General features: G+C 37.0%; 2 protein-coding genes across 2 annotated transcripts; both read right to left on the reverse strand.

Moving 5' to 3' along the window:
- Positions 1 to 6,940: 6,940 nt before the first annotated feature.
- LOC133720770 (uncharacterized) lies at positions 6,941 to 8,257 on the reverse strand. The gene is made up of 2 exons (XM_062147241.1): positions 8,027 to 8,257; positions 6,941 to 7,723 (listed from the first exon to the last, which is right to left on the reverse strand). Exons 1-2 carry the CDS (start codon positions 8,255 to 8,257, stop codon positions 6,941 to 6,943), a joined length of 1,014 nt encoding a protein of 337 aa, XP_062003225.1.
- A 2,634-nt stretch (positions 8,258 to 10,891) lies between these two features.
- Positions 10,892 to 14,765, reverse strand: LOC133720771 (uncharacterized). Its single transcript, XM_062147242.1, has 10 exons — positions 14,699 to 14,765; positions 14,418 to 14,458; positions 14,278 to 14,328; positions 13,915 to 13,984; positions 13,666 to 13,811; positions 13,486 to 13,581; positions 11,683 to 11,750; positions 11,463 to 11,527; positions 11,289 to 11,351; positions 10,892 to 11,094 (listed from the first exon to the last, which is right to left on the reverse strand). The coding sequence occupies exons 1-10, from the start codon at positions 14,763 to 14,765 to the stop codon at positions 11,033 to 11,035; spliced, it is 729 nt and encodes a 242-aa protein (XP_062003226.1). The 3' UTR covers positions 10,892 to 11,032.
- Between the last annotated feature and the right edge of the window lie 9,391 nt (positions 14,766 to 24,156).

A 24,156-nucleotide genomic window follows, 5' to 3' on the forward strand; every position in this document is an offset into this window, starting at 1 on the left:
CTTGTAAGGTTCCGAAAATTTCTATTTATTTTCACAGATAGTTTTTTGACAATAAGATTTGACAAGGACGATAAAGGATGAAGATATCAATTTCGGGAATTGGCTTGGTGTCAATACCAATTTGGGCCATTTAATTTTAATTGGACCAATGTAGTTCCATTCGGTGTAGAGTATAAATTCTTGCGTCAACTTAAATACCCGATGGATCAAGGTACTACGGTTGAGCTTAATAGATTAACGAATGTTACTCGTACCAAGATTTGTCAAATTTCATTCGAAGAAGCTGAGAATTGAAAAAAAAGGTTGTTAACAAAAAGCGATTAAAGAATCGAGCCTGAAGCCCGAAAGTAAGCAGCCAAAAGAATTGCTTAATTTGTCGCAAGGGTAAAATCATCATTGCACATTTATTATGACTATACTAAAACTGAAACGGGAAACTGACAAATGAAATGAACAATGCAATGACTGTTCTGACCTTGGCTCAAGCCTGGTATTACAAACAGATGCATGTATGTGAATTCAATGTACTTTTTTTTTTTTTTTGCTTGGCATGCAATTCAAATTTGCATTCTCTTGAAAACATAGAATTTTGGGTTTTTGACCATTTACCCTAATTCTAGGGACTTTTTTCCTCCTTACACCACCAACTTATTTTTCTTCCCACTTACCCATAAAGACTCTAATAAGGCTTTCCCTAATACCCAATTAAAGTTTTTTATTTTGTTTTTTGTTTATTTTTGAGACTATTTTACCCTCACCCCTTTATTACATAGAGAGAGAGAGAGAGAGAGAGAATGGAAAAGAGGGAAGCCATGGGAGACCTTTATCCGAAGGTCTCCAAAAAGGTCGTCGGAGATCTAATAGGTCACCAGAGAGGTATATTGCCCCTCAATAGACCTTTATTGGGGACAATAAAAATTATAAAACCTCAGTGGAGGGCCCCAAAAAGGTATTGGAGATCTCATAGGGGGCCTGAGAGGTTTATTGCTCCCCAATAAACTTTTATTGCCCCCCGATAGACCTTTTATTGACCCCACAATAAATTTTTCGGTCGCCAAAATTAGAACTAATCTCCTTAAAATTAGACAAATAAAACTTTGATTAAAGAAAAAGATGAGAAGATTACATCAATTCAAAACATTTATTACCCCCCCCCCAATAGAGGTCTATTGGGGGGCAATAAAACTTTTTTTCTTTCTGGGCCTTCTGCCCCCATTTTACCAAAAAAAAAAAAAGGAGACGAGGGTTGAATTCGCCGAGGAAGAAGAAGATGACGGCGGCGACCACCGGATTCCAATAAAACTTTTCTTTTTTTCTTGTTTCTTTCATACTGGGCCGTCTGCCCCATTTTACCCAAAAAAATAAAATAAAATAAAAACAAGCCAGAACGACGCGTCATCGCCAGCTCTGACCCGGAACAAAGCCCAGACCAGAACTCCCGTGCTGCAAGACTTGCAGGCTGCAATTGCGACGATTGGAAGTGGGAAGGCTGCAAGTCCCGACACTGGTCACCTAGCGAAGGTCGATGGACATGTACTAGGTGCGACTGGAGTTCAAAGTATCTGCGAGGACTCCGTTGGACTCAGAAGGTTCAAGATTGACGCCCACTTCCGATTCCTCGCAAAATCCAAAGACTTCCTCTCGAAGCAGCCCCACCGCGTCCTCCGCCTCGACGATGCCGGCAAGCTCCACTGTGAGGCTTTGCATCAAGAGTGAGTTCAACTCTGGTAGCTCCGACCGGAGCATCAGGTGTGGACGATCGCCGCCATGTCGTCCAAGATCGTGAAGCCGGAGTTCAACACCTCGCCAGAAGTGGAGATAAGAGAGAGAGAGAGATGAGAGTGGCATAAAATGTAGTTTATTAATTAAATCAAGGGCAAAACTATCATTTTACTTTTAAACAGGGCTAGTGGGAATAAAAATTTGTTATTGGGGTAAGTGGGATAAATTTGGCCAATTTTTGTGCTTTGGGTCAAGGACCCTAGAATTTTATTTGCCCTAACTATTAAATAAGTTTTACTTGCCCCTTTTTCCTTTTTTGTTATATGACTTAAACGGATTTATACTACCCGCATCGAAGCGCGGGACCTGTAAACTAGTAAGTATTAAAAGGAACTTTAGGGATGAGGAACCCTAGCACATCACAACACTCCCTCTTTCTCTCTACAATTGTACCTCTCTCTTCCCCTCTTCTCCGTTGCTACAGCTCCGACACGGGCCTCCAGCCATCAAACTTTGACATTGCCACCACTAGGGGTGGGTTCCCGAAATCGAAAACCGAAAAAAACCTTGCCGAAAGCCAAACCGAAGCCAAAAAGCACCGAACCGAAATAAAACCGCAGGGAAGTGAAAAAAATGGAACTTCACTTAACTGGTTCGGTTCTGTTTCGGTTTTAGTATGTTAAAAACCGAACCGAAAGGAAAAAACTGAACTTGCAAAAACGACATCGTTTTCACTTCGTTTTGAGTTTAAGTCCGAAACCCTATAGGGTTCCACGACTTCTCTGTCTCGCCTCTCTTTCTTCTCTCGCCTTCATTTCAGTTTCTCTCTCGCCTCTTGCCCCTCGCCTCTTCATTAATATTCTCTTCTTTAGCCGCCCCTCTTTCTTCTCTTCTCTTCTGTCTATTTTTCTTCATCAAGAAGGACTAGATCGATGGCCAAGTTTAGATCGGTTGATATAATTGTTTTCATCAATTCTCTTCTTTGGGTCATCGGGTTTCATTTGAAATCCGAGTATAGGGTGCCATGGTGGTTGAAGTCTGAGCATGACCTCCACCATTACCGCAAGGGCCAGATCGATTTATTTTTCTGAGATATTGGGTATGATGATGCATGAAGACTCGTACTTGATCTTCTGGGCATGTTGATGACTCAATGGTAATATATGCTCTCTCTGAATTTCAAATCCAATTATGATTAGATCTATTGTGTATCTAGGAACGAAAAAGTTAGATCTGTTGTGATTGTATCTGTGATTTACTATATCTTTTGTTTAGGTATGAGCTGGTGGTTGATCTTTTATTTTTTTTATTTTTTTTATTTTTGAAATAAGGCCAGTACGGCTGCCCTCAAGCCTCGATCATTAATGAAACCTCAGAATACATGGGGGGGACATGATACCTGAACTCCAAATTACAATAAGCATAAAGAGAACATCCCGAGATAATAACGAGAGTCTCAACTAAAAATATGTATTCTATCATGCACCAATTAGCGAAGAGTGCATCATTGGCTACTCTATTCGCTTTACAAAGGTGGTGACATACCGGAAAGATATCGCTCACACGGAGCCATAATTTACTATTACTATAAGCTTTCCCACTATGTTGCCACCGGAAAACAAGTCCGGTGACACTTAGTTTCATCCTGCCACTGGGAGGTTGCGACCATTTGACGAAGCAAGGAACTCGCCGCCTAACCAGAGCAGACAAGGCACACAAGGTGCGCAGTCCGGGACAGAGCCCACGTCGCCCTACCATCTGATAGGGACTTATTTCTAGCATTAAGCCACATCCAATTAAAAATAAACAGCAATAAAACAATAAATAAGAAAAACAAGCTAGGCCCAGAGCCGAAGCCCAAGCCCACAAACAAACATGTCCAAGCCCAAGCACCAGACGGCTGGAGGCACGACGCCAACCCTATACCTGCACCACCCATACTTTCCGGCCACCGGCAACCCCGCCACCACCACCAGCTTGACGCCGCATGATCGTGATCCACCCAGTATATTGGAAAGAAGCGCCGCTCCTCCCCAGATCAAACCGCCTAAAGCAAATCGGATCCCACAGCAAGAAGGAAGAAGGAAGATGAGGTGGAAGGGTAACAAAGGCGGAACTGGTCACCGAAGTTGCATCGCATTTTGGTATGTCCTTTCCCTTAAGATATGCCTATAATAATTAAACTTTTCTCATGATGTTAATCTAATACCTTTAACTTGTTCGAGACTGGCATTCTGTACATATTGTTCTCATAATTCTAAACAATATAATGGTTGAATCTAAGTAAGCAAGCCGCAATCGAATATAAAACTGAACACCAATTCCCATTACCCATCCTTTCTTTTCCCAGACCGAACACACAAAAACCAATTCAAAGCATTTAGTGACTGACTTTCAAGATATACTCTAATCAATATGATTACTGCAATATATAACTAATTTCAGTTTACCCCCCTGAGGTTAGGGGTCGTCATCATGTTAGTCCCTCTAGTTTCAATTTAATAATGTTAGTCCCTGTACTCTCAAATTTCATCATCCGTGTCCAATTTCTACTATTCCGTCCAATTCGGACCGTTAAGTCTGACTTTTGAGGGCTAAAATGGTCATTTCAAGACAAAAAAAAACTTTAAAAAAAATGATTTTTTTTTTTTTTTTGCATTTTTTTTTCTTGTTTTTTTTTTCTTTTTCTTCGCTTATTATTATTATTATTATTTTTTATATATAATTTTGTCTTCAACCTATACACCACAAGTTATAATAGGTTTATAAAAACAAAAAAAAAATACTCTAGGTGGTTAAAAAGCCGCTCGCTGGTCTACGATATTTGTGATATATCTCCGATAAAGCGAAAAATTTTAGGATATATCTGTAAAATATATTTATAAAATATAATAGGTTTATAAAGTGAAGAATAATAGGATATATCCCCAACAAAGTGAAGAAATATCTGTAGAATATGATTAAAAAAATAAGGGAAAACATCACCAATGGTCACTGAGTTATGACTTATTCGACACTTAACTCACTGTATTTTCAACAATATCACTTAACTCACTCAGTTTTACATCCGTCTTTCACTTAACTCACTGTCGTTAATTCTACCGTTAAAAGCTATTAAAATTGAGGGTATATTTGTCTAAACACTAAAAAAATGCATTTCTAACTTTTTTTTTTTTTTTAAAAAGACAATTTTTTTTTCAAATTTTATTTAAGTTAAAAAAATCATTTTTTATTAGAAATCTCAGAAATTTAAAAAATTGAAAAAAGTCTAATAAATGTAAATTGAGAGTATATTTGTCTAAACACTAAAAAAATGCATTTCTAACTTTATCGGAGATATACCACAAGTTATAATAGGTTTATAAAAACAAAAACAAAAAATACTCTAGGTGTTTCTTTTTTTTTTTTCTTTTTTTTTTTTTTTATAAATTTTTTCTTCAACCTATACACCACAATTTATAATAGGTTTATAAAAAAAAAAAATACTCTAGGTGGTTAAAAAGTCGCTCGCTGGTCTACGATATTTGTGATATATCTCCGATAAAGTGAAAAATTTTAAGATATATTTGTAAAATATATCTATAAAATATAATAGGTTTATAAAGTGAAGAATAATAGGATATATCCCCAATAAAGTGAAGAAATATTTGTAAAATATGATTAAAAAAATAAATACAGATATTTCTTCACTTTATTGGGGATATATCCTAAAATTCTTCGCTCGCTGGTCTACAATATTTGTGGAACATCTCCGATAAAGCGAAGAATTTTAGGATATATCCCCAATAAAGTGAAGAAATATCTGTATTTATTTTTTTAATCATATTTTATAGATATTTCTTCACTTTATTGAGGATATCTTAAAATTCTTCACTTTATAAACCTATTATATTTTACAGATATATCCTAAAATTCTTCGTTTTATCGGAGATATATCACAAATATCGTAGACCAGCGAGCGGCTTTTTAACCACCTAGAGTATTTTTTTTTGTTTTTATAAACCTATTATAACTTGTGGTGTATAGGTTGAAGACAAAATTATAAAAAAATAATAATAATAATAAGTGAAGAAAAAAAAAAAACAGAAAAAAAATGCAAAAAAAAAAAAAATCTTTTTTTTTTAGTTTTTTTTTTTGTCTTGAAATGACCATTTTAGCCCTCAAAAGTCAAACTTAACGGTCCAAATTGGACGGAATAGTAGAAATTGGACACGGATGATGAAATTTGAGAGTACAGGGACTAACATGATTAAATTGAAACTAGAGGGACTAACATGATGACGACCCCTAACCTCAGGGGGGTAAACTGAAATTAGATATATACTAGTATTGCCACTTAACTTTTATAGAACAAGATGAAAAATATGATTAACATGGTTTTTTTTTTCTCTCTTTTTAAAAGATGATCAAATGATTTCACTCCTACCCCCATGGTTATTAAAGTCTCTTCTTTTAAGTATCTTGGACCAGATTTGTCTTTCTAAGTTCTTTTCTGGGCATCTTTTACATGTCAGTTTAGTTATTCTACTTGTTATGCTTGTTTTTACCACCTTTTTTTTAGAGAAATTGGGGCTGGAACATGGGATTTCTAATTTGAACTTTTCCCCACATGTTTGCAGACCAGAATTGTGTGTGACCAGCGGCGAAACCAGGATTTGATCTTGGGGGAGGGGGGGGGGTCCAGACATAAAGTATCAATCATATAACCGAATTACTATAATGTAAGTTGGAAGTAAAAAAAAAAATAGTATAACAATAATCTAAAAATGTTATTCAATAGAATTCGTAAGCAGTAAGCCAACAATCAAGAAAACAGAAACCAATAATTCCTACAAAAAAAATCCAACTCAAAGGATGAATATAATACAGTTTCAAATTAACCATATATCAAAACATAACTGGACGTTCTTGCATGTCTAGAAAGTCACCTATATTGAGTCAAATGGTAAATTTTTCTGCAATTTCTTTCTCAATGTACATCAGTAACGAGTCTGTAAGAAAGTCATTCTCCATTCGGTTACGAAGCCTTGCTTTGACTATACGCATAGCATAAAATGATCGCTCTGTAGTTGCTGTAGACATTGGAAGAGTAAGCACAAGCACAATCACTCTATAAACAAGTGGATACCTTGTTGATCTTTTAGTTCTTACTAACCACTGAGATAAATCAGAAATAGTTGAAATACTTTTGAACTCTTGATCTTTAACCACATCGTACTCAAAAAAATTCAAGTTGTTTCTTGAGTTGCAGCTTCTCATGATCTGCAAAGTCATGTGGAGAGAATTTTTCTACCAACTGACATATGGCATCAATCTTGAAACACTTGCTTATTTCACTAAGATCCAAAGCTGAACTAAGAATAAGTAGCTCTACAGCATGCTCATTAAACCGGTTATTTAATTCTTGCAATTGAGAATCTATGGTAGCATAAAATATATCTACCTGGTAATAATGCTGAACTGTCCAGTCATCTTGTTGGTGACGAGCTCGACCTCCTCTTCCAACATAACGAGCATTCATATCTGGGATATCTATGTTACGTGCCTCACAAAAAGAATTTACCTTGGCAAATAAAGTATCCCATCCATCATCTCTCAACTTTTGAATGAATGCTTTAGTAGAGGAAACAAGACTCATGGCATTCAAAATGTCTTGAGATTGACTTTGCAGAGCTAGACAAAGTTCATTAGTATTCTCCATAATTTCTTCCATGAGATGTAAGATGAAGACAAATTGATAGGATGTCATTGACTCATAAGCTGAATCTGCATCTCCTGCTTCAGGACTCTTCCCTTCATCAATTATGTTCATAAGAACCTGACAAGTTGGGCTAAATCTTTGTCTCAAACTAGAAATAGATCTGAAGTGTGAACTCCAATGAATATCTCCAGCACGCTGCAAGGTCCCAATTTGGTTAAGTCCTCTTCCGGTCTCGAGTTCATCAATTGAAGTCAAATATGCAATCTCTTCTGCTTGAGCATTTTGAAATTCATCATTACACTTGCATGAAGCACCAAGAATATTCACAATAAAAGTCAATTTAGTAAAAAAAATTTGAATAGGAATAACTTCTCTCAATGCTGCTACTAAAGCCAATTGCAATCTATGTGCTAAACAATGAACATAGTAAGCATACGGACAATCCTTCAAAATCAAAGCTTGTAGCCCATTCCACTTACCTCGCATATTACTTGCAACATCGTATCCTTGGCCTCAAATATTTTGGATATCTAAATTGCGATTTGATAACACTGAATATATTCCCTTTTGCAATGTCGATGCCTTGGTGTCTGAGACACGAACAAGTCCAAAAAAACGCTCCCGAATAAAACCATCTTTGTCAACAAATCTCAATACTATAGCCATTTGCTCTTTCTTTGACTCATCAAGAGCTTCTTCAACAATTATGCAAAATTTTGAATCATTAATTTCTTCCCGAATGGCCTTCTTTACTCTTACTGAAAATGCCTGTAACATTTGTTTTTGAATCTTTGGCGATGTGTAAGAAGCAAAAGTGTCAGAATCTTTACCCATATGACTCAAAAAAGCAAAACCCTTTCCATCTCTTACTTTCTTCCAACTTTAAAATCCCTCAATAGTGAAAGCTTTGTGGCCAGAATGGCCGGTGGGCTTATTAAAAAGAAAACAAGGTAGACAAAATGCTTTATCTTCAGTCAGAGAATATTCTAACCATGAAGAAAATAATGCAAACCACGAATATTGAAAGCTACGGTTGCGCTTTCCTTTTGGTGGATATGATGAAAGTACAGGCTGGTATGGACCAAGTTTAATATAAGCATGTCGGACTTCATCTTGCAGATTAGGATGATATTCCCAAATTTGCGGACGTTTTCCCGGATCACGTTCTAGTGAATCAATCTGAATTTCATTGATTTTAGTTCTTGGAAATTTAGCACGATTTTCAGCCTCTTGAGTCTCAACATCAGATTGTGGCAAGGTAGCACTAGATTCAGAGTTTTCAGGCTTTTTCTTTTAGTAAACCACTTATCAAGTGTCTTCTGTGTGGATGACTTTTTCATCTACAAATAAATAAAAAATTGCATATAAACAATGAGTATTCAAACAAAATCAATCGAACAAAAGCATAAAAAATGGAAAAAGTATAATACAGCAAAAAAAAAAGGTTCTTACTTCCATTCTTCTATTTATTTGCAAAGTGAAAATAATATGTTAACTCAAACATAAAATAGCAGCAAAAAATCTTAAACCAATTGTATCCTACAACAAGGAACTTCAATATCACCAAAGCCAATCATAACAAACATGTCAGATCACTCTAGCCCCTATAATGAGTTACCAGAAAAGGCCAATCAATACATTTACCTGGGAGAGACCAACAATGCTCTAACCTTGTCTGAGTTCTTCCATTTCTTTAACCTAAGTTTACAATAGCAAATTAGCAATCAAAGTTAAAGGTGATAGAAACTTCCAAAGCCCAGGCCAGCTATATATGGTAACTGAGAGAGCTTACGGCGGACCCGTCATTCGGTCTGACGGGGTCCGGACCCCCCCCCCCCCCCCCGCTTTTCGGCAGACACATATGATTATATATTATTATTAATTAAACTAAGGCTTTTATGTATGTGTTCAGCAACTGGACCCCCCCCCCCCCCCAAAATTCAATTTTATTCAATTCTTATTTTATTGGTTATTTATAAACTGAATATTATTATTTTATTGGTGATATTGAAGTTCCTTGTTGTAGGATACAATTGGTTTAAGATCTTTTGCTGCTAAATTATGTTTGAGTTAACATATTATTTTGGGTTAAATACTGCTTACTCCCTATACTTATAGGGTTTCATCGTTTCAGTCTCTGACCTTCAAATTTCACCTAAAAAGTCCCTGAACTCCCAATTTCCTCCCAATTAGTCTCTGCCGTCAAGTATCCGTCAAAAACTTCGTTATCTTTCCCTAAAAAGTCTATTATACCCTCAATTACTTAAAAAAAGAAAAATCTCCTCCTCTTTTTTTTTTTAATTTTTTTTTCTTTTTACCTTTTCTTATTCCCGCTCTCTCGCCTCCTTCTGTTCATCTCCTCATCAAGGTTCCAATCCACTGACCTTCAAGAGGTGAAATGAAAAAAAAGAAATAAAAGAGAGAGAGAAAAAAAATTTTAAAAAAAAATAAGTGAGGGCAAAATAGACATTTCAGCAACTTTAACAGAAAATTTTGACGGCAGGGACCAAATGGGAGGAAATTGAGAGTTCAGCGACTTTTTAGGTGAAATTCGAAGGTCAGGGACTGAAACGATTAAACCCTATAAGTATAGGGAGTAAACAGTATTTAATTCTATTATTTTCACTTTGCAAATAAATAGAAGAATGGAAGTAAGAACCTTTTTTTGTGGTTACTGTTTTGGAAGTAGGAACTATGCTATTCAATCTATTTGTTTGAACAATTATGAGGACAAGTTTGATGATAGGTAGCAAGCATTATTGATAATGCTATGCCCTGTTGTTTTTCTTATTTGCATATTACACAAATAAGTAGCAAGCTTTTGGCTATAGAATTTGGGTTGTGATGCAAGACAATGGAGCACACTGCAGGAAGAAAAATGATATTGATTAATCTAGTCTTGTTGCAAGTGGCTTGATCGTATGCTAATCGGTTTATTATCATTACTTTATCTTTTCTCTTTTAAAAAGTGGGTCACTAGTTTTAGTTTTGCTTACTACACTACTAAAAACAATTGTTTTTGCGACGGCAAAAACTTTTCGCGACGGCAAATTAGACTTTTTGCGACGGAAATGTTAGTGTTGCAATAGATGGCGTCACAAGATCCATTTGCGACGGTAAATTTCCGTTGCAAAAAGTATTTGCGACAGAAACCTGTTGCTGTCGCAATGGCTAAACTATTTGTGACTGATACTTTGCCGTCGCAAAAAGATATTTCATTAAAAAAAAAAAAATGGTGTGAATTGCACACCAAAGCTAGTACCATCTGCAGCAAATATCAGAAATTGAAAAATATTATGAAACCCATCAGTTTTTTTTTTTTTTTAATAAAGGGCTGGTGCGGCTGCCCTCAAGCCTTGATTAATGAAACTGTCGAATAAAGATGAAACCCATCATCTTTAACCAACCAACAATCACAATTATAAGACAAGCCATTGTTTAAAAACAAGTAAAGATCAGCCAAAGCAACCCATGTCAACACTGCAACACCTTCATTAGAAGTTGAAGAAATGGCCAAACTATCAACATTATCAAAAGCAGGGGCATTAAGTAAAAAATTCTTCAGGTTCTGAAAAGTGTTAAATTCACTTGACAACCACATACTCAGATTTAAGTAAGTAAACTTCCAGAATTCCCATCAAGTAGCTCACCATAACATACATGTCCCGCCCCTACAGCAAAAAACAGTTAAAGAACTCAGTTTGAAGTAGAAACCTTTTTCTCACTAATTTTTTTCATATTTCTGTTTCTTAGTTCCCGCTTTTAGTCCATGCCAAGGAAGACTACGAGCAAATAGCATTATCAAACGAACTATCAACAGATAGCAGTACCAAAAAACTAGTATAGGGTCTTCAGAGATAATCACCTTCCCTTAGGAAGTACATCAGGACGTAACCAAGAGATTCCAAATCATCCCTCCGGCTTTGCTCTATAAAGTTCAAAATAGTAGAAATCGTTACTAAATGAGATATGGCACTTAGCTGGAACAACATTACATTACAAATAACACCAAAATACAAAAGGAAGATTTGAAACATACCAATCCCAAGGTGGGTGTTCATGCTTGCATATCTTGGTGTTCCAATCAAATTCTTGTTTTCTCTGCAACATTCATATCACACAACATGAAAATTGTGTGTTACTAAATTACCCGCAATCATGTTCTCTTTCCCAATATTTCTCGTACACCATATCCAGTTTCATAAACATAGAACTTATTAGAAGCCACACCCACATGCATGCATCATTCATTCTCACCTTAAGGAATATGTTGACGGGTTGTACTAGCCCGATATTTCTTAGCCAGACCAAAATCAATCATGTATACCTACAAAAGAATGAATATTAGCATAAGCACCTCAATAAAAGAAGAATTAAATTATGTTTAGTCCCTGTACTCTGACTATTTTTTCGTTTCAATCCCTCACATTCTCATTTAATCTGAAAAGTCCCTGAGGTCATAATTTCCGTCTAATAGGTCCTCGCCGTTAAGATTCCGTCAAGTTGAGCCGTTAAGTTGCTGATGTGGCACTCCAAGCCACGCCACCTCAGCAGTTTGCATGTCATTTAACCTGTAAATTGTCCAATATAACCCTATGTTATTTCTCCATTCATTTTCTCCTTTTTAATTTCTTTTATTCCCTTTTTATTTTCCTTACTACCTTCTTCTTCTTCACACCCAAACCACCATAACCACCACCAAGCTCTCTCTCCGAGCCCAACCACAATCCCATTACAATCAACACCAACCCTCAATTACTACCGGACCCATCTTCTTCAAAGAAGATTTAAACATCGATTGCATTTATTTCATACAAAACACATCAACCCCTTGCAAGCAGAATTGAACTTCTAAAACATGAACATAGAATAGAGAAATCCAAGTAAAAGAGATACCATCATAGGTAGTGCCACACTGCGAGCAAACTTTGCCCCCCTTCTTGACATCATCATCGAAACAAGCCTTGCAGAAGTTTAAAGGGACCAAGGTGAGCAATCTCTCTGAATTTAGAGACCCAGAAACACCAAAATGGCCCAAGTGAGCAAAATCTGTAGCAAATAGAGCTCAAAGCATCAATCTTTTGCCCAATGTCTCCAAACCAGTCGCTGATTCGGATCAAACTCCAGCAATTTGCAATTCCGACAATGGAGATTGTGACAGACCAGATGACAGAGTTTGTCTTCATTGAGTGCCCATACCCATACCAGATCGAATACCGTACTCAGACCCATACCAGACCAGTCGCCGAGCTGTAGACTCGACGCTCAAAGACCACCACGACGTCTTTTCCTGTCGTCGTTCCTCGATCCAGATCACCGGCACTCTGACCATCGATGTTCGACCCAGATTCCCACCGTACCAGATCGGACCCGGCTTCTCCGGCGCCTGTGCTGACTCACCAGATCGAATCTTCCAACATCGACAACTATTGACACCGTTTCAGACACCCGGTTTCAGTCGCCATCTCTACCTCCGATCATACCACCACGACCTACCTCCAATCATACCAACATCACTCCGGCTTCTCCTGCGTTCCCATCACCTCTCGTCGACGACCTCAATTCGATTTTTTTGGTGCCTTGTTGTGCGCAGATGAAGTTGGCATCTTGGTGGGTCTGCAATTTTGGTTTCAGTTTCATTACGGTTCCAAGTTGGGCATTGTGGTTCCAACCTATTTCTCAGAAATTTGGGGCTAAAATTAGGGATCTGATCGATTGGGGAAGATGTAAAAAGGGTGGTTGCTGTTGTGCAGAACAAGGTATGGATAAAAAGAAGAGTCAGGGCTATTCTTGACATTTTACTATCTACCACGCTTACATGGCGCTGAGTTGGCGTCTAACTTTGTGCCACGTCAGCCTGTTAACGGAATAATTGGAAGGTGAGGACCTATTAGACAGAAATTATGATCTCAGGGACTTTTCAGATTAAATGAGAATGTCAGGGACTGAAACGAAAAAAGGGTCAGAGTACAGGGACTAAACAAAATTTAATCCATAAAAGAAATACACACTCAAAGTATAACAAAGTAGATTAGCATTGCATGCAAAAAATAGAGCAAAACCTGATTTGCATGCCTTCCTAATCCCATGAGAAAATTGTCTGGCTTGATATCACGATGTAGAAAGGATTTGGAATGAACAAAGTCAACACGATTGATCTAAAAATACATGTAAAGAATGTCAGAAATTAGGAAGTAAACCAATACAACGACTATGCGCGCATACACTCAATCACCACCTACCATTTGATCTGCCAGCATAACTGTCTCCAAAGAAAGTTTCCTACTGTAGCAATTAAATAAGTCTTCAAGACTAGGACCCAGCAAATCTATTACCAAAACGTTATAATCTCCTGCAACTCCAAACCACCGCACATTTGGTATCCCAGCTGCAAACAACAAATTTACAAACCAGAAAAACTTGTAAGCCATTGAAACCATTAGTGTAAAACTCTGTATAACAAAACTACTAATCAACTGAAAATTACATACTTCCTCCTTGTAGAATCCTATACAACTTGGATTCATACAACAACTGAGAATGTTTTGTCTTCACATTTTCCTAAAAATTGGAAACCTGGTCAACCAAATTCATTAGATAGAACTCAGCAAAAAACAAGGAAATTAGAGGATTTGGCCCTCTTTCTCCGGTGGTACTGATTCTTCTTATTAACCTAAAAGTCAGAGACTGAAGACGATTACGGTTCATTACAAACCAAAACAGGAAAAGTACATGACAAAGCAAGTTTATACCACTAATGCAATCGACATAACCACAAATTCCATTGATTTAATAACTATTTGTTCCCCAAACCTATGGCATTACTAATAAACTGAAAGCTGAGGCATGTCTACCAAGCACACCATAAACTCATAAACCATATTCTCCCAAATTTTCAGAACGTTCTGAAAATTGGCATCCAAATTGGCATCAAATAGAACCAAATGAGCATCAAAACAAAAGTCAACATCAGGAGCTCAATTGCTACACTCACCAGCTTAATCGCAACCTCTTTGTTCATCTGAATATTGGTACCTACAACAACACCAAAACCGATCAAAAAGATCAAAATTGGATTTGGGGATTTTCATGGGGGTGATTTTTTTTTTTTTTTTGGGTTAAAAGCAATTTGGGGTTAAATTTAGAGAGAAGGAGAAAAAGCAAAGGGGCTTATTGATAATGTATAGTATCTTCCTCCTCATCCTCCTCATCTGAATCAACCAGCACTTTGAGATTAATAAAATCCACCGGAATGCCTCTTCCTGCTCCGCTTACTACTCCCGCCGCCGTTGCCACGATAGGGGCCATATTCATCGTCGTCGTCGTCGTCCTCTTCGGCCATGTTGTCAATGAAGCTAGATCTCCTCCGCTTCTCACCAAATCTCTCGCTTCAATGGAGGCCGGGGATTGCTAGGTTAGGGTTTTGAGCTCGGTGAATAAAGCGTGAGAGAGAGAGAGGAGGAAGTGGCATGAAAGAAAATCAGTTTTGGTCTAGATCTGATCTAAAGGATTGAATAGTCTAGTTTTTTGATTTTTTTTTTTTAATTATACAAGCAACGGTGTGACTATACAGTCGCAATAGATGTATAATTATGCGACGGTAAGGTTACCTCCGTCGCAAAAACTCTCCGAGATGCGACGGTAAAATAGCCGTAGCACATGCCGTCTGAAGCAATTGTAATTGTTTTTAGTAGTGCTAGAGCTTGCCAATCATACTTTTCCGGAAGAGTTGTTGATGGTCGCGAAATAACTGCTCAGTCTGCAAAATTTTAGTGAATCTAAACAAAAATAAAGATTAAAGAGAAAGTGAACTTGATATGTGGCCCCAATGGCCTTTCTTGACTCTAATTTTATTTTTTTGGCTTCAAAGGCCTTGATTCCTAGATTCCAGTGTAATTTGCTGCAAGTAGAAATAATGAACTTGATAATATGGCTCACAGCCTTACATTGACTAAAGATCTATAATATAATTAAATGATTCACGGAAAAAAAAAAAAACTGAAGTTTGACCCAACCGGACCGAATCGAACTTGTCGGTTCGGGTTTTGGTTTTAGACTTTCAAAAATGGAAAACCGAACTAAAAGTTAGTTCTGTTCGATTTTCGGTTGTGGCTCAAAACCGAACTGAATAAAACCGAACCCACCCCTAGCCACCACCAAGTCACCAACTCAAGCAGCAAACAACAGCGACTCAAAACCCAAACCCACCACCACCATGCACCGCATATGGCCTCATCACATGGCCACCAAAGCCGCGAAAGCAGTACCACCCCTTAACTTTCATCAACTTCTGATCTGCCACTTTTGTCACCACCATCTTGGATCAAAGCAGAAGGACTAGAAGATCGAAGCCGAGAAGCCCCGCCGCCGACCAGACATCAGAGTATCGCTTACGCGCCATGGTCGGAGATATCGAAGCTGTGGTTCTTCGTTGTCCAACTACGAGTCGAAATTGGTCGACACGATCACCGTAAACGGAGTTAGGGCTGCACGATCTATCAAAACCCCTTAGTCCCGATCTTCGATTCTGACCAGAACCGTCGCACATGCCGGGGCCATCAGCTTATCATTTTCGTCTGGTAAGCTGGATTTCGCCACTTTCTTCTTGGTTGAGGCCTCTATTTTGATTTAGATTGAAAACTCTAACATATTACTACTTAATTTGGGATATGAGGTTTATGAATATCTGCATTTGGGAGTTTTAGAAAAGAATGAAGCTGCTATGTCAGTTTCGATTAGAATCGAATTAGGTAAGGGTTATGACGAATTTTGTTTTGTATACAGAAATTGGTCAAGAGATATATGGATTGTTAATATTGTTGTGTGTTTTAGGTATTAAAATGAGTTTTGGTGGTGGAATGCAGCTGTGGTGATTTAACTCCTAGTTTGGGAAAAGAAGAATTGATAAGGTTCTGGGTATATTAAACCTGTTTGGCTATGTTGACAGGACTCGCCCCGGATTTCACCCTGAAATCCGAAGTGACCCTGAGTATACCCATAGCACTCATCAGCGACCATTAGGTTCGAGATAGAAATGGACACATAATCATCAATCATACATATATGAAATCATAACATACATATCTCAAATCAACGGTCATAAAGGTCACCAGTTCATCTTTCCTCTCCTGGTGCCACAACAACAATATCGACCATCAGTCCAAGTGCCACAACAACAATATCGACCATCAGTCCAAGTGCCACAACAACAACATCGGCCACCAGTCCATTCCCTCTCTTCTGGTGCCTCATCTCAGACTATGGCTACCAACACATCCCCTTTCTTTTGTATATGTAACATTAGTGTATACATACCTCCTTGTGAAAAGAATAAAATCATCTCATTATTCTCTCAAATACATTCTCATTCTCAAGTCTGGCACCTCTGATCACCTTTCACTTTTGTTCCTTGTGGACACAAGAAATGACTGGTGCTTCTATCAAAATGAAGTAGCTTCATGGCATGGGAAGGAATTAGGCAAGGATCCTGGGAAGGGAATTTAATTAACTAATGTACGTGAAAATGATCGATCAAGATGATAAAGTGGCTGTTGCTTTAGATATGTGCTTAATTGTGCGATGTACGTGAGGACATATGGATGGACGGATGTCATTAGATCAGTTGGGCCGGCCGGAGACTTGTGGCGTCTACTCGCCACTACAAAGTAAATACCTTCTATATTGGGGAGGTTCCAATACTTTTATTTATCTCCAGAAGAATTAAAGGAAAAAGTGCGAGCATGTAGGTAATGGGTGACAAGGTAGGGATATATACATCTGTGCTTTAATTTGTTCTTCTTTCTTTCATTTTTGTTGGCCGCGCATCCCTAGCTCTCGAGCTATTGGTTAGCTTTCATTCATCCATCAATTCTTTTCGCCGTCTCAATTGGTAGAAAGTTAGAAGGAAATGGAAGGATCTTTTTCTACCCCAGGCCTTGTCCTCTCCACCAGTTACTCTTCCTCAATTCAGATTTGTTCTCGATGACGTCCTCTCACAGTAAAGTTAGTAAACAATGATAGCTATATCACCCATAATGAACTTTCACATTTAGGGTTTTTGTTGGTTATTAATTTGCAAGCGATATTGTTATATATATACTGGCCGGTCTTCTCCATGATGTCCTCTCATAGCAAACAACGATAGCTAAATCATTCATTCCTAAACCCATCTCCTCCTTTCGTAATCAAATCCTCTCTTGATCCTCTTTATATCTATACTATTATTAATAGAAGAGGTTTTGTTAGCTAAAACTCAAAATTTTGACAGATTTAACCCTGAAAGATTAAAAAAAATTGAGAATAAATTAAATCACAGGGGTAAATATGATAATTATAAAATAGTTTATTAAGAAAATTAAAAAGAAATTATCCCACTTTTCTCTCCCACTATTTTCTCTCTGCAATAAATGTTTTATTTCAATTATTTTTAATTTTCTTAAAAAAAAAATACTACACATGCAAAGCATGTATGAAGAAGGCTAGTATATATATACTAGCAGAGCTCACCCACTTTGTGTGTGGAGAGAAGTTAAAGGTAATGAGAAAACTCTTTGTACAACTACCACATTTTCTGCTATTTTTTAATTTTTATTCTTTTATTTTCTATTTTACAATTTACTATATTATCCCTATTAATTAATTATATTTCATAGTTTTCTAATATATAAGGGTTAAATTGGTAAAAAAATTCAGTTTTGGAGAGCAAACTCTCTTCTCGTAATAATAGTACTAGCATTTCTTCACACATGCTCTGCATGTGTAACTTATTATTATTATTTTTTCTTCAGAAAATAAAAAAGAAAATAGTTAGTTATTGGATAGAAAAGATAATGGGGAGAGCATTATCAATTATTTTGGGCATTATCAAAAGAAAAGAGTTCTTTTGGGCCCTTTGGGTCCCCATATATCCAAAAAAAAAAAAAAAAAAAAAAGATAATGGGGAGAGAAAAGTGGGGTTGTGGATACTTTTTTTGTTTATTTTTTTAATAAAATATATTTTGTAAATGTCTTAATTATTCTTCTGATTTAATTAATTATCAAAGTTTATTAATCTTCTAGGGTCTTTTCTATCAAAATTCTAAATCTTGGCTAACAAACCCTTTTATCTTAATAATAGTATAGATAGTATATATATATATATAGATAGTATATATATATATATATATATATATATATATATATATATAGGTATATATAGTATATGATGCATGTAAGTTCAGAGAGGCCGGTTAGTTATGATCGGTGACCAATGGAATCAAGAAAGGAGAGATGACAAGAAAAAATGCTAAATGGATAAAAGTTACGTACTATTGAAAGGGAAGGTGAAATTACAATTAAGTAGTTCCGAAAGGGAAAGTGTAGAATCTATGGGCACGTTTACTTAGTTGGAATGTGACGGAATGATTACGGGGTAAAACTATTCATACGTTTACTAACATATAAAGGAATCGGAATGATTCCGGGTAAAAGTATTTTTGCGTTTACTAATTAACACATGAAAGAATCGGAATGGGTGTAGGTCTCACCTCCTTATAAGGAATCGATTCCTGAATACTCAGGAATTTGATTACGAAGGGGGGAGATGGGTTTAGGAATCAACTCATCCGGAATCAATACCGATTCTTTTCTTCTCCCATTCCAGTTGTCTCCGATTCATGATTATTTTCCATTCCAAATAAGTAAACGTGTCATATGTTCACTGAACTCAAACGGGGATCCCATTTGACAAGACGTACGTGGCGATGCCTCAGATGTTATCGATCTCTTAATTAGATTAGATTAGTTCAGGTGATCTTCATGTCATTTAGTTTGGCTACACGTACTGCACGCCGCCGCCACTCCTGTATCTACGTGTTGTGACAGTTTATCGATCAGCAATTAAACAGCTGTACGTTTGAATTCATTAGTGTGGTTTTAGGTTAAGCCACAAAATTTGTTCAAACGACAGATTGCGAATGGTTGCACCTCATGATCTGACCCTAGGATGCGCAATTCTCTTGTCGGCGGTATGTTTGAAGGTCAGATGAATGAGTGATCGATGCGTGATGGTTATGCAGTCTAGTTTGTAGTAGCCCCCACTCTATATGTATCTCTATTTGGTTGTTGAATGTTGATATATATATGCTTGCTAATCAGCATATGCAGATGATCTATATCTCCTCAATGTCTAATGCTGTTTTGCATTTATACCTTAGCTAAAGCTAGACTAGATGTGGAATCAGGCTTTAATCATGTCTTCATGGCACTGATCGTCATCATCCTAGCTAGCTACCGGCCTGCTGATATCATATGCCTGACAGTAGTGATTCCTCGAGAAAGCGATGCTTGCATCGTGTATATGCCACAATCCTCACCAGCTATATATAAGAACCTTGATGCCACCTAGCTCTGGTGTTCACATATCTTACAATCTATGACTGCCTTTCTATTACGACCTTAATTTCCATTAGACCGGATAAGCTAACTTGGTAATTAAGATCACTCACCTCTCTTTATACATATAATTTTTTCAGGCGAAACTTACTGAACGTTTCATCATTCATATTCAACGCTTGATTACCCTTTGCCACATAAACAAAAACAAACTCAATCTCACATTATGCTCGGGATGACAAATGATTCTCAAAATGCAGGAGATGAGTTTTCCCCAAGTCCTCTAGATCGAATTTAAGCGATTAGACACACACGTACGTCTAATATATAATTTAATAAATAATGTAGGTTATCCGTTATATATATGGTTAGAGATAGATGGATTCAATCTGGTTTGGAAGAAAGAGCAGCTAGACGTTGATGACATGTACGTACGATGATGATGGGGTGCTCTTTGGACCCGATAACGCATGGCTGGTGAATTAATGGGAATAAAAACTGCTGGTCCACTACTGCTTGGTTGATGAGTGAGTTCTTCCTTTACACAATTGTTGATGAAAGACTGAAAGAGGAAGGGCATATATATGACCAATCACCATGGAAGCTCTAGGAATTTAGCAAGAATCAAAGAGAACATAAATGATCAGTCTAATAGAAAAGAGAAAGCAAAAGGAAAAAAGGCAAAAAGGGAAAAAGGCAAAAAGGCAAAAAGGTAACAAGCAAAAAAAATGATGGAGTGGCCCAAATTCTTATACACATAGACAATGTCCTCATTTCTCATATGGCCGGGATCGTTCTCAACACGTCCTTGCATGTGTGACGAATTTTCAAGCAATACACGTGAACAAGATATATTAGGTGATGTGAAACCTATGTGACTACAAGATATGCACACTTGGGATAACCTCCTTTAGGAAAATTCTACAATGTGTTAACGTATGACATGCATACAATTGCCTTAAAAGTGGTAAAATGAGTCCTCAAAATAGTAATATTAGTCCTCAGAGTGGTACATAAGTCCTTAAAGTGAAAATTTTCTTAGTTACTACACGAGTCCTCAAGTGGTAAATTGAGTCACATAGGTTTCACATCACCTAATATATCTTGTTCACGTGTATTGCTTGAAAATTCGTCACATATGAGAAATGTTAACATACTATAGCCTTACCCCCTGCTTTAATACCATGAATTTGGGCTTCACATCTAAAATGATTTGACAATGGATTGAGTTGACTCAAACCTTTATAAACTCATAAGCAATGTGATGTAGAACGAGAATGGACCCAGTTTAGCCGAAAAATCATAAAAGTAAAGAAGCGGTGTAGAATCAAGAAGAGTGATTGGAAAATAGGTAACTCACGCGTAATGAGATTATTAGCCGCTGGAATATTCAAGAAGATTTGGTTTTGGACCTTTCGGGTTACTCGTACAAAAAGTCAGGTTTTGATTGTGAATCAGATTTGACTAACTTTTGGCCAGAACGTCCGTTTGAGACGCATGATACCTTTCTAGAATGGGAACGACGAGATCTTCAAGACTTACTTTAGTGAGCCCTATCAGATTTAGGCCAAAATGTATCGTCTTAATTATCCGATTCGTGATTTAATATTTTTAGGCTAGTTTTACATTCTTTTTATTTTAGGTTTTCTAGTTTATTTTGGATTTGTTTTGTTTTAATCCGTGGGCTTTAGGGTTTCATTGTTAGTCGCCCTAGGGTTTCTTTTCCCATATATAAGCAACCTTAAACGGCTGCAGAACTATCTTTTATCAATAAATTTGAGATTTTTCTCTCTTTCTCTGGTGGATTCCAGAATTATGTCTTTTAGGGTTTATCGCTCGTAAACCCCGTTACTTCCGCCCGCGTCAATTGGTATCAGAGCCAGGTTTCGCCCGCTTCTTAGCAGACGACGATCCAAGGGAGAAGTTCACTACCACCAACCTCAACGACGCTGGTCGTATAGTATCTATCAAAGAAAGTTTCGTTGAAGAGGAACATACCAAGGGATTTGCCCTAGGACAACCTCATCAATCAAAAAAAAAAAAAAAAAGGAAAAAAAAAAAGAAAGAAGAAACATGGAACATTGGATATTCACAACGCCGGATTACGACAACTTCCGAACTACATGTGTCATCAAAGACAATGTATGCTCTGTAATAATTGACAGTGATCTACGAGAGAATTTTGTAGCAAACAAAATTGTGGATTATTTTCAATTGCCGACTGTGAAGCTGAGTGATCCATATTGGATTCCATTTGGAGAGGATGAATATGCACAAGTAACAGAGGTTTGTAAAGTTCCTGTCTCTATGGGAAAATTTTATAAAGAAGAGATTACTTGTCATGTGATTGATATGGATGACACTAATGTGCTTTTTGGAAGGCCATGGCATGAAAGCGTGAAATGTGGTTATTGCAAAGATGACACATATTTATTTAGGTGGGAGTCGCACAAAATTAAAATCAAGCCTGGAAGGAAGAACATCAAGAATTATCCTCCTAAGGTTTTCGAGAAGAAGTTAGAGTCTAAGTTTTCTTTGCCTGTTGAGATTAATAGTTTAATTGAAGAAAAGCCAGAAAAATTTCTAATGGAAGAAGCTCCACAAGAATTCATGGGTGAAGACCAAGAAGAGGTTAAAGATGAAATTGCTCATGAAGACATGGTTATTTGTACTGATGAAGTCTTGGAGCCTAAAATAAATAATTCAGAGCCAGATGTTATTCAAGAGTACAACCTTGAGAGCTGTGAATAATCTACTAAAGTTGCCTATAACAGACTCATCTATGGTGTTGGGTTCATGATTGTGTCATCAGAATATGCAGAAGATCCAGCCAATAATCCACATGTCCAATTGTCTAATTTTTTCTCAGGTCTTTTGTCTACCTATTCTTGTCCTTTATTCAAGAGGAACTCGAGGGCGAGTTCTTTCGTAGTGGAGGAGAATGATGTAGGACGAGAATGGACCCAGTTTAGCCGAAAAATCATAAAAGTAAAGAAGCGGTGTAGAATCAAGAAGAGTGATTGGAAAATAGGTAACTCACGCGTAATGAGATTATTAGCCGCTGGAATATTCAAGAAGATTTGGTTTTGGACCTTTCGGGTTACTCGTACAAAAAGTCAGGTTTTGATTGTGAATTAGATTTGACTAACTTTTGGCCAGAACGTCCGTTTGAGACGCATGACACCTTTCTAGAATGGGAACGACGAGATCTTCAAGACTCACTTTAGTGAGTCCTATCAGATTTAGGCCAAAATGTATCGTCTTAATTATCCGATTCGTGATTTAATATTTTTAGGCTAGTTTTACATTCTTTTTATTTTAGGTTTTCTAGTTTATTTTGGATTTGTTTTGTTTTAATCCGTGTGCTTTAGGGTTTCATTGTTAGTCGCCCTAGGGTTTCTTTTCCCATATATAAGCAACCTTAAACGGCTGCAGAACTATCTTTTATCTTTTATCAATAAATTTGAGATTTTTCTCTCTTTCTCTGGTGGATTCCAGAATTATGTCTTTTAGGGTTTATCGCTTGTAAACCCCGTTACTTCCGCCCGCGTCACAATGTCTCAAAATTCTCACGTGAGATTCATATTCTTAACACACCCTGCATGTGTACCTTATTTTTAAGCCATATATGTAAACAACTTAAGAGACAAACTATGGTACTGTGATGTTTATCATACACTCATTTTACATCTATTTGAATAAAAATTACAATTATTTGAATCAAAATTACAACATTTTTTTTTTGTTTGACTTTGTCAAGGGGAACCCAAAGGCTTCCTAGGCCCAAGATAAACTCATTTGGCGCATGTGAAATGCTCCAACTGTGCATTGAGAACAAAGTTACCATATTCATTTACACTATTTATTATATGTAAAACAAAAATTACAACATTGACAACAAATCTGTTCAAAAACTTGTAACAATGTCGTAAATTGTGTAATTACCATTATTAGAACTAAGATTACACAAAATATGACTCAACATTACCACTTTGAAAACAAATTTGTTGTCACACTTATAAATGTGTGTATGAGATGCGGGTATGTATTATAGAATTTTCCAACAACTTATATTAGGAGGATTCATATTCTCAACAATATGACCTATCACCATGGAAATTTAGTAACAATCAAAGAAAACATAAAATATCAATCTAATTATAGGAGAGAGCAAAAGGCAAAAGGAACAGACAAAAAAAGGGCATAAAAAGCTTGGCAAAAGCGATTAAGCAGAATCTATTATTTGGGCGCACAAGATCAAAAGCTAGCTAGCTAACAGGGCAATACCGGCCAATACCCTACCAGGCAACAGAGCAGATCATCAAGTCCGAATACTATATAAATAGGCCAATGGGGCTCTT

Source organism: Rosa rugosa, chromosome 7 (genome assembly GCF_958449725.1).
Source record: "Rosa rugosa chromosome 7, drRosRugo1.1, whole genome shotgun sequence".
Classification (NCBI taxonomy): Eukaryota; Viridiplantae; Streptophyta; class Magnoliopsida; order Rosales; family Rosaceae; genus Rosa; species Rosa rugosa.

Coding starts and splice junctions, on each gene's coding strand:
- LOC133720770 (XM_062147241.1), bottom strand. CDS start 8,257: ATGGGTAAAGATTCTGACACTTTTGCTTCTTACACATCGCCAAAGATT. Junction 7,724..8,026: donor GGGAGCGTTTTTTTGGACTT/GTTCGTGTCTCA, acceptor GCTTCATGCAAG/TGTAATGATGAATTTCAAAA.
- LOC133720771 (XM_062147242.1), bottom strand. CDS start 14,765: ATGGCCGAAGAGGACGACGACGACGACGATGAATATGGCCCCTATCGT. Junction 14,459..14,698: donor TGGCAACGGCGGCGGGAGTA/GTAAGCGGAGCA, acceptor GTGTTGTTGTAG/GTACCAATATTCAGATGAAC. Junction 11,095..11,288: donor GATGTACTTCCTAAGGGAAG/GTGATTATCTCT, acceptor TTTTTGCTGTAG/GGGCGGGACATGTATGTTAT.